The sequence below is a fragment of the Sceloporus occidentalis genome, unplaced genomic scaffold (assembly GCF_023333645.1).
Source record: "Sceloporus occidentalis isolate IW3139 unplaced genomic scaffold, rSceOcc1.0.p SCAF_71, whole genome shotgun sequence".
NCBI lineage: Eukaryota > Metazoa > Chordata > Lepidosauria > Squamata > Phrynosomatidae > Sceloporus > Sceloporus occidentalis.
This window is the reverse complement of record NW_028317051.1, coordinates 36,678-53,623: the sequence shown is the minus strand read 5'-3', so window position 1 is coordinate 53,623 and position 16,946 is coordinate 36,678. Positions and strand designations below refer to the sequence as shown.

At 38.1% G+C, this 16,946-nt stretch overlaps 2 protein-coding genes across 2 annotated transcripts; both read right to left on the bottom strand.

Annotated features, from left to right (window-relative positions):
- Positions 1-991: 991 nt before the first annotated feature.
- On the bottom strand, positions 992-4,728 carry LOC149286237 (proton-coupled zinc antiporter SLC30A2-like). Its single transcript, XM_089494296.1, has 7 exons — positions 4,524-4,728; positions 3,441-3,587; positions 3,132-3,285; positions 2,818-3,001; positions 2,306-2,411; positions 2,086-2,220; positions 992-1,137 (listed from the first exon to the last, which is right to left on the bottom strand). Exons 1-7 carry the CDS (start codon positions 4,684-4,686, stop codon positions 992-994), a joined length of 1,035 nt encoding a protein of 344 aa, XP_089350422.1. The 5' UTR covers positions 4,687-4,728.
- A 3,204-nt stretch (positions 4,729-7,932) lies between these two features.
- Positions 7,933-16,062, bottom strand: LOC149286236 (E3 ubiquitin-protein ligase TRIM63-like). Its single transcript, XM_089494291.1, has 9 exons — positions 15,904-16,062; positions 15,025-15,188; positions 14,626-14,794; positions 11,203-11,298; positions 10,882-11,115; positions 9,585-9,607; positions 9,046-9,170; positions 8,436-8,498; positions 7,933-8,111 (listed from the first exon to the last, which is right to left on the bottom strand). Exons 1-9 carry the CDS (start codon positions 16,060-16,062, stop codon positions 8,089-8,091), a joined length of 1,056 nt encoding a protein of 351 aa, XP_089350417.1. The 3' UTR covers positions 7,933-8,088.
- Between the last annotated feature and the right edge of the window lie 884 nt (positions 16,063-16,946).

The window sequence follows — 16,946 nt, the reverse complement described above, 5'->3', positions numbered from 1 at the left end:
AGCCAGTAGTATTAAAAACAGTACACTATACCGTAATATGTAAGGGATGGATGTGGCCCACTACAACACAAAAAAAACCACCACAAATGTATGCATGGTTTCCCATCATTCTATCATGCCTATGAGTAGTGCAGTTTGGCACAGAATACATAACGCTTGTTATTTCCCCCCCCCCCCCCTTTATCTCTTCCTGGCTTGATAAGTTTTACAAATAAATCCTCATATGCCACAACTATCCAGACTTCTCTACTCTGTTACTGGGTCTACCCCGTAAACCTAAAACCATTAACAGTTTACATTAATTAAAAAATAGCAAGGAGATGCTAAGATGAGCAATCCTTTTAAGTTTCATTTTATTGCATTCTTTCAAATTCCATGGTTTTTGTGCTTCTGTGCAGATTGAAATTAATTTCAATGGGAGCACCTTCCTGTCACCTTAAGCAGAAAAAGATTTAATAGCTGTATACTCAATGGAGTAGCACAGACCTCCATGGCAGCCCCAAAATACACTACAGCAGAGCATCACCAAGTGGCTCCTCACCAAACATCTTCTCACATCTGCACCTCTAGCCACACCCCCGAAGGTGCCCCAGTGACATCTGAAACAGTTACCATGTAGAATGTTTAAGAACTTTGTAATGGCTGAAATATCATAAAATGATAAAATATTTTATTAACATTCTATGAGCAATGATGGAGTCTTATTAGCAATGTGCAAGTGTCTAGAATGAGAGGAGCAACAGGAAGCAAACATTCCTTCCTATGCCAGTGCATGTTCCAACACCTGAATCCTGGTGGAGTAGTGAGAAGTTAAACAGCAAGCATTCGTATAACACTGTCAAGATCTCTTAAATATTGGCACCAGCGAGCAAATACTGCAAGTAGAACAGGCCCATGACAAAACTGGTCAGTGGTTGAGGTAGTTGTGCTGGAGTTCTTGAAGTTCCTGGGAACCCTTAATTGAACATCTGCTTGTTAGTGTACAATGTGCTCAGTCTGATGGATCCTGGCACTCTTGACAATCTCTCATGTCTTCAGAGTAATTTTCTATTTGGATGGTCGTGGTGTGAAAGTGAAATTTCTCCTGCAGCACAGTACTGGCCTCTTTCAAAACTACTTGGGAATCTGCATCTGCATCTGGAAAATAGTTTAGATTGAGGTTTAAGAGCAAGTGTGGCTCAAATGCTAGCAATTTCTTTATATACTTAACATTATAATTTCCACTGGTGAATGATTTACACACATCTTCTACCCAAAACATGAGCTTCACCAGGCTGTGTTGTGATTTTCCAGAGTTTCAGTAAACCATAAGCTTCTTTTCTTAATAAGATACACTAGGCAGGAATAAATCTAAAATTACTATATTGCCACACTAAATCCTAAATAATCTTATCCACTAGAAAAGTATGTTGCGGCATAGTGTTCTGGTGTACCAAGTGATACCCGAAGAAGCCATCATGGCAAAGCACGTCGGGTTCTTCTAGCCTTAACGTCCACATTCATGTTACTTAGCACTGAATGAATAACATTCTTTATTCATAATTTAGATCAATTTTTTATTGATAGGGACACACCAATTGCTTAACAACCTCCTGCACTGTAGGCAGACATTTTAATTCTTAATAGATAGAAAGGCAGGGAGGAAGGTGCAGTTGCATACAACTTTCCCTTAGGTGTTTTATTGTTTAAACCCTTACTTTAATACAAGAAGTCACTACTGCAGCTATGTTATGGTCACTGGTTAGTGTTACAACTTAACAGATAACTGTATACACCAGTACATCAAGCTGCAACATACTTTTAAAGTGGATAAGGATATACGATTCAGTCATCTAAGGTTACTCTCTTTGGAAGAATTAGGGTTATAAATTGGGGATTTCTTCCTTATGTTTTCTCTGAAAAGGCAGTAAAGTTGCAAACAACCATAAATTATGGAACCATATTCATGTACATGATGCTAAAGCCCATCAAAAGATCCATGAAGCCCTTCTATTTGCTAATGGGTTAAAATGTAAATACTTGTTACTTACGAAAGCATACTTATAAACAATTTGCTGTAAAAGAATAGGATGAGATGTTCCTTACTGATTGCTATGTGAACAGACAGTACAGGTTGGGACACTGTAAGAGCCCAGATGTGCAGGCTATGAAGCGCTTTCACCCCATTGATGGACAGCAGAGTATCTTTAACCAAGTTAAAGTCCACTCCTTTGGGGGTACCTGTAAAGCAATCAGTGAAAATTGAGGTAATTCCTTAAACAATGACTCCACGGTCAACACTTCAAAGCCTCTTTCTCTTTCTTACCTTCCATTAGTACCAGCAAAACATCTCTGAGGATGGTGAGTGTAGTCCCCAAGACCAAAACAGAGAACAGGAACGTACAGATGGGATCAATCATTTTATACTCTGGCTGGAAAGATATGAAGGTCGGCACATTCTAACAATTCATACGTGCTCGCAACAATTAATTCCGTAGTCGATATTAACTAAACATTCAGCTTGTATTTTCCACCAGAACACAAGTCTAAGTCTGCCCAAGCTAATACATGCATCTATCATTTCCCCTTAGTTTTCATCATACATAACATTTTAATCACACTCCACACATACACAAATCACTGAAAGAGAAAGCTCCCACAGGAATTCAAATGCTTGTGCAAAATCAAAAAGAATGAGACTATACCATAAAGGAAACAATCTATAGTTTGTGAACAATGGGTGGCATCGTATGTTTAGTATTCATGCATAGAAGCTACTGGAATATTTCTTACACTACATTAACTTAACAGCCAGCTAGGCACCCTGATTTTCCATACCTTGAAATATATTACAAAAGCAGCAGTTAGAACCCCAACACTCTGCAGGAAATCTCCTAGCACATGTATGAAGGCAGCCCGGACACTGGGGTTATGGTGGTTTCCAGAACTGTGTGAGTGACTGTGTGAATTACTATCACCATGGCTATGCCCATGCCCTGTTTGATGAAGGATCAGGCCCATTCTGAAAGACAAAAATCACACAACCAAATTGGAAACATGTCTGGGGCCACAAAGTAATCAAGGGATAGACTGGGAGGTGTAAAACCCATTATCTTTCAAATCCAAATTATACTGTATGTGAACACACTTACATAATATTTACAGCTACAGCACAGGCTGAGGTGATAAGCATTGTTGTTTCTTCAATTTCATATTGTCCAGAAATCAAACGTTCAACAGCCAAATACACCAGGACGCCAGTCACAACCCAGATGGACAGGACAGAAACAAGAGCTCCCAAAATCTCTGAGAACAAGAACAGACCATGATGGCAAACATTCCTTGTTTGATCTTATTAAACACCACATAGTAATCATGTTTAATATATGATGCCAGTCTTGTGAAAGCAAGAGCACCATCCACTCTCCCAAGAGTTATTCTGTCACCAAATACCTCCATACCTGCACGGTGCCAACCAAAGTTCATCGTTTTTGTAGCTGGACGTGAAGACACCCACAGGGCAAACAAACTTATCATCATGCTTGCAAAATCAGTTAGAAGGTGGGCAGCATCTGTCATGATTGCCAAACTCTGTGCCAGGTATCCCCCTGCCAAAAGAAACATAGCTAGTGATCATGAACAGGTCAATTTGCTAGAATATAGACATACAAGGGCTTCAAGACCCAAGGGGTCCAGGCTTACTGTAGTCCTGGTGGTTTGGTTAAGCTGCCAGTCAGATCTATTCCTTCTCATTGTTATTTGCACATGCCAACGGTGTTCTATTTGTGTAGATTTTCCTGTTCCCACACCAAAGCACCAGAAAGTCTTGTGCCAAAAGGAATGTGTAAATGGTTTTGGCCGAACTGACTTGAAGCACTGGACTGACACATTGCTACACCTTACAGGTTAGGCCTGCCTGTTACTGGGTTTCTGCTATTTTAAATAAGAACCATTTCCATAATCAACTAATGAGCTAAAAAAAATGTCTTACATTTTCACGAACTGAATCGTTTGGCATTCTTAAATTGTATGCACTGTTTAAGATGCTATATTTGGCAGTCCCAAGTAGGGGAGAAAACATACAGACGTTCACATCCACTGTGTTCCTGGGAATATTATTGATATTGGACCACCGGTGCTACTTTCTAAAATATGTTGAGACATGCAAGTTAATACAGATTTAAGTTTGTTTTCATATTATACACAAAAGGTAATTTTTACTCTTACTTAACTTATTTACTTTAACCACTTCAAAAGGTGATCAATGAACTAGTAACCTTAACCAACTAGCTTGTGAAATAACTATTTTAATGCTATTGTTATCTAGCAATTTTTAGCAATAGAATGCATTAATCTTTCCTCACTAGTTAGGCAAATTTATGTAATCCATTAACCATGTATGCATGAATTATCCTATTAGCCATTTAAGTAACATTTTGGCAAGGTGGAAAAACATCAGAGCACTATGCTTCCAATAATACCAAGCAGAATGTATTAGATTAAAGCCCAGAAACCATAACCTCTGCCTTTCACACAATGCTCACCTATCACCTCGCCAGTCATAAACAGCAGGCAGACTACAGATGCCACGTAAAGTTTCCTCCTTGCACGTTCCTTTGCTGTGCTTTGAGAGCCTTCCTGTGACCGGTTAGAATGGCAGTGCTTGTTACCCTGCTGACCCATTTCAATGTCCTTTAGATCAGCCATGTATGCAAAAACCTGATTGTGTAAATCATTCCCTGATATTCCAGAGTATTTTCTAAAAGATGGAACACAAAGTTGCAATTAAAAGGAAACCAGTGCACAATTTGTTCAATTCATTATGGGCAACAATTTATTTTGTCCTTAACTCTTCAGTTTTTCCGCATGTTACAGAAGTGCCAGTAGCTACATTGGGAACAGAGAAAAGCAAAACCAGCATGTACAATATCAGTTTTGCATTAAAACTTTAAAAATGTGTAAGAAGGTCATTATTCATATGGTTTAATTTACTGAGTAAATTCATGGCCTCATTTGATTTTTAAAAATTCCAATTTTAAGGCTTGATTGCTTACAGAAATGTAAAAATCCTGACGCCATATTGTTTGCGCATATTCATATTTCACAAAGTCTGGCATGGGGACAGATATTCTTAGCTGAGCGAAAAATATTCAGAAATAGAACTCTGATAGATACATGCAGAATTCCTTCCTATAGCAGCCCCAGCACTGCAATATTTGATGGCCATGGTTCCCTAACTGACTGGACAGTTTGGATGTAGAAAGGAATATGCATGTGAGCACATCTACAAAAGCATTCGAGCAGGAATCAGTCTGTGCAAGCAGTTATATGCATGCAAGCAGATGAGTAGGAACTGCTTTCAGATTCTAGAAGCAGATGAGACATCAGCATGGGGCAAGACCTCCTGCCTCAGGTGCCAAGAGCCCTAGTTACAGCTTATTTACAAAGAATGAACAGCAGCTCTTCCACTTGAACTATAAACCTCCCATGAAGCACATTCAAATGGCTGGCTGAACTTCATGGAGTTGGCAGTTTAACAGCTGAGGAATTCACCAATCCCAGGATCAGATCCACCAATTTCCTAGTGTTTTACTTGCAGGATTTAGTGCAATGCCACAGATAAAATTCAGTTTATGTTATTGTTTTTTTATTTGTTACAAAAAAGCAACATCTCTTTTATATAGTGGCAACAATTTACACAGCACATAGATTCAGTGGTATGATAAGACTAGAATTGACAGATTAAGGTGAACCAATACTTTGGTGAAAGAGGGAATGCATTTATGTATTTGAATGCCTAAAAGTAAGCCTGTACTGTGCTAGTACAGTTGCACCACTTCAGAACTGCTGTGATCACATAATACACTTATTACCCTTTGGCAAGAAAGCAAATCATCTAATTATAAAGAGTAAAATGGTTATTGCTTACCATACCACTAACCACTTCCGACCACCCACCTTCACGCTATGATAAAATATTAGGGTCGCTTAATCATTTTCTTGAGTATAGACAAAGTTTACTGCCTCTTTGTCAACGGAAAGCTAAGAAAACCTTTGGAAGCCACTTGCACATTCCCAGTACACCCACTGGTGCTACCTGTTAGGAAGCAGATGGCGACTGCCAGTAAATATATAAGTGGCGTTTGGCCCTGAAAAAAATGGGCATTACTACTGGTAATACAGTAAAGGACTTATGCATGTCCAGGATAGATAGGCAATCTTGAATTTAACAGAAGGCCAAGGCTCAAGTAAGGTTTAAGGTCTTAATGCAGATAGAAAAAGTTGGTATTTCTATGTAAAAAAAACTGCAACTGTTGCACAACATAATAAAAATAAAAGTTCAAATATACATAAATCATTTAAAAATAAAAAGGTTGGAAACCTGGAAGCAATGTGTATTTTTATTGGTGTATAAACAAAATCTGTTGTAGCAAAAGCAACAAGCAGGACTGGTAAACACGGCTTTAGAAAAGTGAATGTGTAAGACATTATGTAATTTGGTTAATTTTTGGATTGTAAGAATGTCTAACTTAGTAACTACTACTAAATTATTATTATTACTAATTACTTATGACTGCTAATATTAGTGGATAATAAAAAGGAGGAGAGATGGCATAACTGATTAAATGCGACATCAAAGTGGTGCAAATGATAAGTAATTTGTAGCAAACCAGACCAAAAATTAACTTTAGAATTGTACTTCTTTCTCCCCATGGCCAAACCAGACAGGACCAGCTGATTTAACTATATAAAAAAGGAATAGCCCTTTCCACAGCTGTTGGTCTTTATTTTTCATATCAGGTGCATAACTTTTTAAAAGCTATATTTAAACAATAGCTTAGATTAGCTGACCCCCCCCCCATGGACGATGGCAATTCAACGGCCAACTGTAACTATGCCAACGCGGGTCACGCAGGCATTGGCGATACCTGCACGACGTTTTATGGGAAATGGAGTGCATGGTTACCAGGTAATGCTGGGGCGCTATACACAGGTAGGCTGGCTGTATATACGGAGACGAGCTTTATGGGTCAGATGGTGGTGATGAGGAGGAGGATAATGATGTATGGAATTGTGTTATAGGATTTTAAGCCGCCAAACACGCTTAAAGTTCTCACCTCCTGTCCTCTCTTAAAAGGTGCATTTTCTCGTCTGCGTCCATCGGTGCCTCGGTTGTTTATTTATTTAATTAATTGTTAAACCCTCTTGTCCAGCTCGCTTTCTTTCTCTTGCTGTCTATGAATGGACTCCCTATTGGTTGATGCCTCTTTATCTTCTCGGTATCCGTGTGAATTTAGCGTCGGGTGCAAAGGGCCGGCTGCAAAACTTCCCAAATTCCCAAACAGCGCCTCCCCCTGTATACTATCCTCTGACCCCATTGTGAATAGCACTCAGATCGCGTCCCAGTCCCATCCCCCCATGGGGCTGGGACAGCTTCTTCTCCCGTAACATCCAAGCCTAGGACCGAGCGCAAAACTTTCTAATACGGAGTGCAAAGCACGTGGAAGGCACTCGGAAACCTGCCATGCAAGAGTTAACCATTCCATTTAACTCATTCGGGTGTCAGTGTGTAGGTTCGACCACCATGTAATTCACATCGCAATTTACCCTCACATTCAATGGTCTCTTCATTTGTGTCTCATTTGCTAATCGAGTCTGACGATGTCACTTTTATTGGCTTTTGGTACAACAGTCATCCCCACAGGACATCACATTGAGTGAGTAGATACATAACGCGTATAGCAACACTAAAGCGTTTTATTCAAGTGCAGTACAAAGTAATCAGGCATACATCACACACAGATAGGTGCCATCCGTGGGCCCGTTACGGATCCCCTCCACCTGGAGGCAGTATTCCCCAGAACATGTGAACTGACTTCAATAGAGTCACAGCACCTATTAAAGTTATAAAATATATTTAATAATTATATACACCAAGATCATGGTGACCTAGAAAAAGGGGTCTCCTGATTAATAGCAGCAGTCCTGAGTTATATGCCTGTGGGCTGTTCTTCATACAGAATCATGTGATATTCATGTTGCTCTCCTTCCAGGGAGATTTTGGCACAACCTTTACTCCCTTCTTCCAAAAGGTTTTCACACAGTCTGCTAGTTCTCCAGTTCTTGCTGCCCTGCAAAATAAACAGATTGGTGAGAAAAGCATATGTATACTAATAGTACATGATAATGGTATACAGAAGCAACAACAACCATGGAAAAAAACAGTAAAAAGGTAGACAGCTCCAGGGACACAGAAATATCTGCTAATATTATGGACGCTGTGTTTCACATTCATATAACATCGCCATGGCTGTAATAAGTCAGAGGGGATCAAATATCCCTAATTTTTAAGCAGAGGTTAAAATACAAAGGCCTTAGGAATCGGGCCAGCCCTAAATGTGTACTCCTTTATACATGGGTTGAGTTATTACTTTTTGTGCTAAGTCAGGTCTTACCCTCAGGCCTGTCTTCCTCTGTCTCTTCATACTCCTCTGTGTCCTCTTCTTCATCATCACAGCCTACAGGAAAGGCACTCTTAAAGGATTTGTTTACCCACATTAGTAGTGCTCACCTCCCGACCAAAGAGAGACACAAAGATATACCATAACTCTCTAGGTTGTAAGCTCATTTGAGTAGGGCCCTGCCAACCTGTTGTTTCTATAAGTCAAATTGTTATGTGATGTACAACTTGTTATATCCGGTTTTCCCACTCTACAACAATGCAGAATATAAAACAATGAATGATAAAAGGCGTACAGAGGCTCTACCACCACTGTGTTCCAATGGCACATTGTGTTGGCCAATCCAAGTTTAAGTTTAATAGGCTAATTGGTCATTAGAGGGACAAAAAGGAAGGAAAGAAGGTCAGATGGATTTGGGATCCATAGACAGGTACTGTCCATCCTAAACAGGGATACTTGGGAGATATGGTATTGTTTTAAGCATGTCTGTTCCAGTCTCCTTTCTTACAAGGTTGCCCTTTCTCACCCATAAAATCTACCTAGCACCATTCCCTTTCCTGTCTAACCTGAAAGCCTATTAATGGCATCATGACATATTTCTTACTTGGACTGAAATCAATGTTTCTCAGTAACTGAATGACTTGCTCCATGTCCAGCATGAACTCATCCATATTCTCAAATCCAGGCTCTGTTTTCTCCAGCTGGCAACCTTTTGAGGCATCCATAATCCTGCACATTGGAAAGGTAATCAGCACTCGCATTCCTAAATTCACAGGCCACAATACTCTTTTCCTTGACTTTCCATATTGCTAGCTCCTGATAGTGGCCGGACATTACCTCATTTATACCTCTATCTGGTCTAGTCAACTACAAAAAGAGGTAGGCTTAAACATAATCCACATGCAAAATTATGGCTGTAGATGTTAAGTATTTTCAAATAATAGGAGAAAAATAATATACATATTAAGGTATTCGTTTCAAAGGGCAAGATCCCACAAACTCCCCAATTCCTTTACTTAATGGGTAATCCAGATCTGGACCATAGTTTATTTTTGGTTTTCCACAATCAGTATCAGAGCAACCACCAGTTCTCTCCCTACAATATCATATGATCTTTTTATTTGAATGTGAAATGCCACTTACGTTTTCATCAGCTGCTTGGACTTCTGTAAAAAAAAATGCCATGGAGAGGAGTCGGTGAAGAGAAAAGAGAAAAATAGGGTAAAAGTAAAGTTGCTGATTTAAATGTTGAATGCACCGTGTCGTCATGAATGGTCACCTAACGTCAGGAACAGACTTGAGATAAAAATCTGCCCTAGCACTAAGCCAGCAGATGATAAAAGAAATGTGGCTATATTCTTACACTTTTACAGAATGCACTTTTACAAAATATTTGGTAGGCACCATCAGGCTATGGGCATTTGCCCGTTGTGTGCAATAGCAGTTAGTGCCTGCCTGATGTATACAAAGCTCCTGAATATGTCAGCAGAAATATGATTGTTTCAGTGAAAGTTACATTTTACAGAGTACAGCTTTTGGACCCAGGCACATTTTGTTTATCCAGGTAATCAACATATGTAGGGAACTCAGAGTGATTAAACACATTTTCAGGGTCACACAGTTTGGAATTCAATCCTGATTTTACGCTAATGACAGCTGCTGGAATCTGAACTTTTCTTATTAATATATCACAGCTGAAATACAGGCGATTTGTATTCAGAATATCTTTTCCACCAGATAAATAGTGATTTTCATAAAGTCTCATCTGTTTCTAAATAAAGCAAGTGACCTCGCTAGGGCTGTCCCTAAATATAAGTCAGTCGATTAGTAGCACGGTGGCAGTGGAAGCTACAATATAAAAGCAAATTAAACTTTTAAAAAAATATCTTGGAAAAAGGCGTATCGTTCATGAGCACAGCAGTACTGACACAGAAACATTGAAGCAATGGTTACATTGGCTTTTAGTGTGTGACTGGAGATAGGATACCTCATGTTGGAAGCCTCTAACATCAAAGTGCAAGCTTTAAGTTTCCACAACTGAAGCTGCCAACAGCTGACAACAGTTCTCCTTTGAGTTTGAGTTTTTAGATAGGGACTATGTAGACTAGATGGTCAGGCTACACTACATAAAAAGTGATTCTGGAGCAAAATTACTATGGCACCCAATAGAATAGAAAGAGTCCAATCCACCAGACAAGTAGTGATTTTCATTATAATAACCATTAAGATACTCCCATTACCGAGTCAGTACGTTAGAATGTTTGTTACCAAGTGTGAAAGGCTTATTTTGAATAGTTTAACAACCAGCTCATTTGTAATGCTCCAGGTATGATTATCATGTCTTCAAAGTTGTCCACTTATTTATCAGTACTGAATGGTCTTAGACTATTGTAGGAAGATCGTGGATTCTTGTTTTGTGAGATCTCTGCTTGTGACTTACCAGCAGGAAGCCAGCAGGTCCAGGCTGCTCCAAGGCCTGGAAAGCATTCTGCAGCAGGCTGGAGGAAGACTGCAATTGCTCCTGGTATTTGTGAATGAGGGAACGAGCAAAATTAAGTTTCTCCTCTTCAGCCTCTGAAATCCTCTGCACGAGATCTGCTTTCTTTTCCTCCAAGATCCTACGCAAGGTTTCAAACATTTCATCCACACACTCCTTCCTACCCTGACTATTTTCCTGCATTAGGATAATGGAAAAGACCTGGTGTCAGAATTAAAAGGCACCGGTTATCTGTATAATCAGAGTGGACTGATATAGACTCACCTTTATGGCTTGGCACGATTCCTCCAGCTGACTAAGGATACATTGTATTCTGTCACTACCAGCCACCAGCATAGATATACAGCTATTGAGTTCTGTCTACAAAGAAAAACAATGGGAAATTGTTACATATGAGCCTAATATTTTAAAAAAAATAGTAAAACACAGAAGTTTAAGTTTTTGAGACCAAGCATGATGAAGTGTTTTAATGTACAAAGACAAATAAACAAAGACAATATTGGTTAAGTGCTTCAGGACTACTTTACCATAATTAATTGTGCATGTATGTATGCTCATTGTGTTGCAAGGCGGCATTAGCATAGCAGATTATTTATTCTATTTCGAGAAAGCCATGTGTTCGTTTTATAATGTATCAAATAACACCACTAAGTGACTAAGTCAATATATTGCCAGCATCAATCAAATTACTCATAGGACATACCACATGTACTAGGCAGTTCTTGGAGAATATCAAATCAATCTCAGCTGTGAGGTATACTAGGGGAAATAGATATAGCCATATTGGTCCAAGAGAAGATTTTTTTTCTTCCACTTTCTTTCAGCCAATATAGAACAAAAGACATGGTTATATATGCTTTAACAACCTCAGAGATCTCTTCGTCAGAGGGTATGCAGAAGATACCTATGTGGTCCCAAAAGCTGTCCCACATTTGACCAAAGACTACAGCTGCAACATATCCCATATATCATAATTTTAAGGGGAGTCATACCAAAATATTGGGGTCTGCAAGTAGGATTAGCTATGGCTTATTGTTCCTAGCAAAGTTGATATCCTTTTAAGAAATAACCAGACAAAAATCAAATATTTCATGACTGTTCCTTACATGTCTTGAATGATATATAATGCACAATCCAGTGTGCAAGCCGGTAAATAGAATAAATCTTCATGTTCTTAAAATTAATGAAACTTTTTCAGACATCCAGTCATATTCAGACAAAATTGGAAGCATGCATGTATGTACTATTCACTCCGCTACACAAACTAATTTGCTGGCATATCATCACAGTCCAAGGTGCCCCAATGTCCAAATGGAGTAGGACAGAAATACTGACAAATAAAGCTTATTGATAGATCAATGCTCGTGGGGTGAGGCAAGTTGGCAATACAGATCAGACTAGGAGAACCATACAAAATGTATTTACTTTTATAATAGTCCTTTATTTTGACATTTTCTTTACTTTTAACTTTTTGTAAAAAAAGGATTTATTTATTTTTTTAAATCCGTATTACACATCATCAGTAACTAAGGATGGTATGTCCTAGAAGCCAGAGACTATGGCTTTAACATTTTGTTGCTGTGTCCATTTTTTTTTGTTTTATTTCAAAGGGAAGTCTATGGATGCATTTTATTCGCACTCCTAAAAAATCAAACTGTCTCCTAAAAATAATTGGTGTGGTATTAAAAATATTAATATTGCTTCAAGCTGATGAAGGATAGCTCTGCAGATACTTTATTAGCAAATATCCCTCTTTAACCTGTCCTGCCCCCACACAGCTGTGCCCTCTGTGAGACCATACTGCAGCCTCATCTGTTTCTAAAAAAAAACAAGTGACCTGACTAGGGCTGTCCCTAAGAATAACTCTGTTGATTAGTAGCACGGTGGCAGTGGAAGCTACAGTATTACAGCAAATGGAACTTTTTAAATAATATCTTGGAAAAGGGTTATGCAAAGGTGTATCATACATGAGCACAGAAGTACTGAGACAAGAACACTGAAGCAATGATTACAAAGGCTTTTAGTCTGTGACTATGGAGATTAGATACCGTTGAGTCAGGACCTCATGTAAGAAGCCTCTAACATCAAAGTACAAGCTATAAGTTTCCACAAGTGAAGCTGCCATGACAATGAGCTTTTAGATAGGGAATAGGTAGAATAGATGGCCAGGTTAAGCAATAGGTAATGTATAAAATGTGATTGTGGAGCAAAGTTTAAAACAGAAGAGTACAATTAGCTATGGTGATAAGATGACTTATATAATATGATTACAATTATTTTAGCAAGTCCTAAAATGTATTTTGAACTGGAAATTGTTATACATCAAAACAATAAAGGCTCTTATATGAGATTCCACCGTTGTGGTTAAAAAAATATTAATTTCAAAATAGGCGATACACCATATACTTCTGTAAATTACATATTAAATCAAAACCCTTTGGACATTAAGTTTTGTGCTACAAAATATGCATTGTCTATTGCTTTCGAATACTAGAAACATTTTTTTATGAGATACTCCACTAAGTCTACCAAGCTAGTCTTGTAAAAAGTAGACAAATTGGTTCTTATCTACCTTTCATATTTTTGAATAATAAAAGTTTTGTCAGCTACTCCCAGTGTTAGTGGCAGAACTTATTCTTCACAAAAATATATATTTTTTTACACACAATTTTGCCTATAGTATATACTTGTGTACTACATATACTGTATTTTGAACTAAAGTTACTGGAAAACCTTCTTCATGTGCCATGCTATTTATACTACACAGAATCATAAATGTTTATGTATCAAAAAGTGATTTTATTACAAAAGTATAGTGGAATGATCCACTTTGGGCTGATAATACCACTTTTCAGACTTACTATCATATTCTCTTGTTAAACATAATCCTAATAGAATTCAACTGTACGTTAGCAAGTAACCTGTTCGACCTATTTAGTCGGACCATTTTTTCTATCTCACGTTGTTATATTACATTTGAAATGTTTAATACATGTTTAATAAAGTATATGGATGTGCATCTCAAAGCAATATTTAAAATAACACAAATCTCAAAGTAAATTCCATGCATTTACTTCAAGGCAACATTCAGTAATCTTTATTAAATATTAAAATACTTAAGATCAATTCAGATTGTGTCTTATAAAATGACCTGGTAAATTAAGAGAAGAAATGCTAAACATTTTTAATATTTGCCAGGATGAAAAAATCATGATATTTAGCCCTCTGCATATGTTTGCTGGTCATCGCTAGGGCTTCTATCACTTTTTGGGTTGTACTAAACACAATGCCGAAGAGATTATATAAAATAATAAAGATGTACATATAATTTAATTTAAAAATGGGGAAACTAAAATGTTTACACAAGGTTCAACAGTGATAGTACAACCATGGCCACCAATAGGTTGTCCACGCTGACTGTACCATTCCATTAGCTTCTAAGAACATTTTCTAACCCCAGAATCACTATTCAAATCTATTACCCATATTGTATGTATGTTGTCACATAAAACTTCAATAAATTAATTTTAAAACATGTTCACATAGTTACTAAAGACACCTCATTTTGGACAACTCTTTTCTCATTCTGTGTTTCTTTACCTGAACACAAGTAACTATGGTTCAGAATTATATTTAGATGAGCAATGGCAACCTACATGTATGTGCAGGTCACTGTATAGTGCTTACCTTTTGGGACTGGTAAACACTCTGCAGAGGAGACACTTCGCAGTCTTTGTGAGCACCAAACACTTTGCACATAGAACAGGTAGGTACTTGACAGCTTAGACAGTAAATATTTATCTTCTCATCTTCATGTTTTTCACACATTGGGTGGTTTTGCTTTTTTTCAGGTCGGCTAGTTGCATACACAGGAAACAAGCACAAGACAAACATTTTAGTCTGAAAGGTCCTTCTACAATGTGAGCATTCTCATTTTTATGTTATGTTTCAACGTGTCACTGACAAGAGTAATAATACACAAAGAGAGGCAGATGTATTTGCTCACAAGGGCAAATGTCATTAATGTTAAGTTGTGTTTACTTGTGTGTAAGTCACTTATTTCCTAAGTTTCCTTGTGCTGCTCACCTGGTACAGTCTTGTTTGTAAATTTCTATTATGTTTTCCACAAGTAGGTTTCTCTGCAGGCCGTAAACACCATGGCGATCAAGAATTACTTCATGCCTACAGGTTGGGCAGCGAAATCGACCCCCAGACACTGAAGTTCGTGTGGGCCAATATGGATTGCCAGCCTAAAGGGACAGACCAGGAAAAGATTGGAACTTCTGATTAGAGACTCAAACCTTGATTACAACCCACAGCAGAAACACATGAACTTACACCTGTAGTTAAATGCTTCCAATAAGCTGATGTAATACTTCATTAAACATATTCCTAGTGCATTCAAAATGAACACAGAAATATGGCATGTTGTGAGACTTAAACATGAGATCCAACGGGTAAAATAACTTTACCATTCAGCTCAACCCACTGACTGTGCATTTGGGCATGCATAAGAGTCAAAGGTATATTTGCCACCTTGATCATTTAAGACATCTACTCTCTGAAGATTAGTATGAAAAATATACTACCAGGCCGCAAAACGGCAATCAATATGTGTGAAGGGGATGGGTTTAACATACAGCTGCACTTGTTAGGTTGACTTGCAGTATGTAGAATTCATATGTGCCTGTTTTTAAACAGTCATGTTGGCAAATCCATTTGTATGGGGCAAACAAAAAATGCACCAGAACATCAGGGCACATAGTATGTATATTCAAACATATCAATCACATGTGCATGCAGTAGAGGGCTAGGGCTTGGGATATACCGGACAAAAGATTTAAAGACAACATATATGTAATAAGGCAGCACATGCAAAGCTCATCAGATATAAGTACAGGCAGCTGATTGTTGTCGCACTTGTTCTAGGTATTAGTTTCTCTAGGCATTGGAAATGTCCCTCACCTGGAACACATCATTGGCACATTTCCGGCACAGATTGTGTTGGCATGGAAGAATCACAACAGGTTTGTTGAACATTTCTAGACAGATGGGACAGATGAGCTGCTTCTCCAGACTGTCCATTGGATTATTGTCCCTGATAATTTCTGTATTGTAATCCATGTTTGAAAAACTCTACTTGCTGAGTCTTCCCACCAGTCCTGTTTACCAACGTCTTCCTGGGCTATCTGTTCTCTTTGCCTCTCTTATAAATGGTTTCGGTTATTCCCAGATTAGCTCTTGTTTTCTCTGCAGACCCTCAGCCCATCCTATATATAACTTGTGTGCTGGTCACATGCATATGTTGGGGACGGACATGTCACACATTCCAGTGTCTCTTCTAACGGTTCAGGTTTCCTGCGGCCTCTGAAAGTTTTCAGAGCTGTCACATGAAACAGTGAGTAATCTCAGACAATCTGTAAACAGGGGAACATTGTGGCCTCCTTATGATATGGAGTTGCGTTGTCTTTTCCTGGGACCCAGGAAAAATACAAACACAAACAACATTTCCAGAAAAGTCTAGATATTTTCTAGAAAGGTTAGAAATATCAACATGCATGATACTGCTGTAAACACTCCATAAATTATAGTTAAGCTTTAACACCTTGTTGGATTTAGAAATGGGTTGCCCATGTGTTTTCTGACATCAAAAGTGAGTATTCATTAATTCACTTTAATTAATTTAGAAAATACTTTACGAGCAAGAATACATTGAGATATCTCTTGATATCAGTATGATCTAAAGAACTTTAAAGGAACTGTACAACCTACCTTTCTGAAATGTACATACATGTAGCTCTAGAAACATAATTTACCAGTCTTATTAATATTTTTGCCCAGGAGACTTACTAGAAGTGTGACGCAAACACACACAGACTAATGTAACTATAGAAATTGGAAAACATGTCTTTTATGTAAATAAACTTTCTGAGGAAAGGATAACATGTCAGATCTACTGAACTTTTTTCTCTTAGCATACTAGAACAGCACCTTTAAATATTAAATGG

Coding starts and splice junctions, on each gene's coding strand:
- LOC149286236 (XM_089494291.1), bottom strand. CDS start 16,062: ATGGATTACAATACAGAAATTATCAGGGACAATAATCCAATGGACAGT. Junction 15,189..15,903: donor GTGCCAATGATGTGTTCCAG/GTGAGGGACATT, acceptor CTGTCCCTTTAG/GCTGGCAATCCATATTGGCC. Junction 8,499..9,045: donor AAACATTGATTTCAGTCCAA/GTAAGAAATATG, acceptor CCTTTCCTGTAG/GCTGTGATGATGAAGAAGAG.
- LOC149286237 (XM_089494296.1), bottom strand. CDS start 4,686: ATGGCTGATCTAAAGGACATTGAAATGGGTCAGCAGGGTAACAAGCAC. Junction 2,412..2,817: donor CTTTTGTAATATATTTCAAG/GTATGGAAAATC, acceptor ATATCTTTCCAG/CCAGAGTATAAAATGATTGA. Junction 1,138..2,085: donor GTCTGTTCACATAGCAATCA/GTAAGGAACATC, acceptor ACTATTTTCCAG/ATGCAGATGCAGATTCCCAA.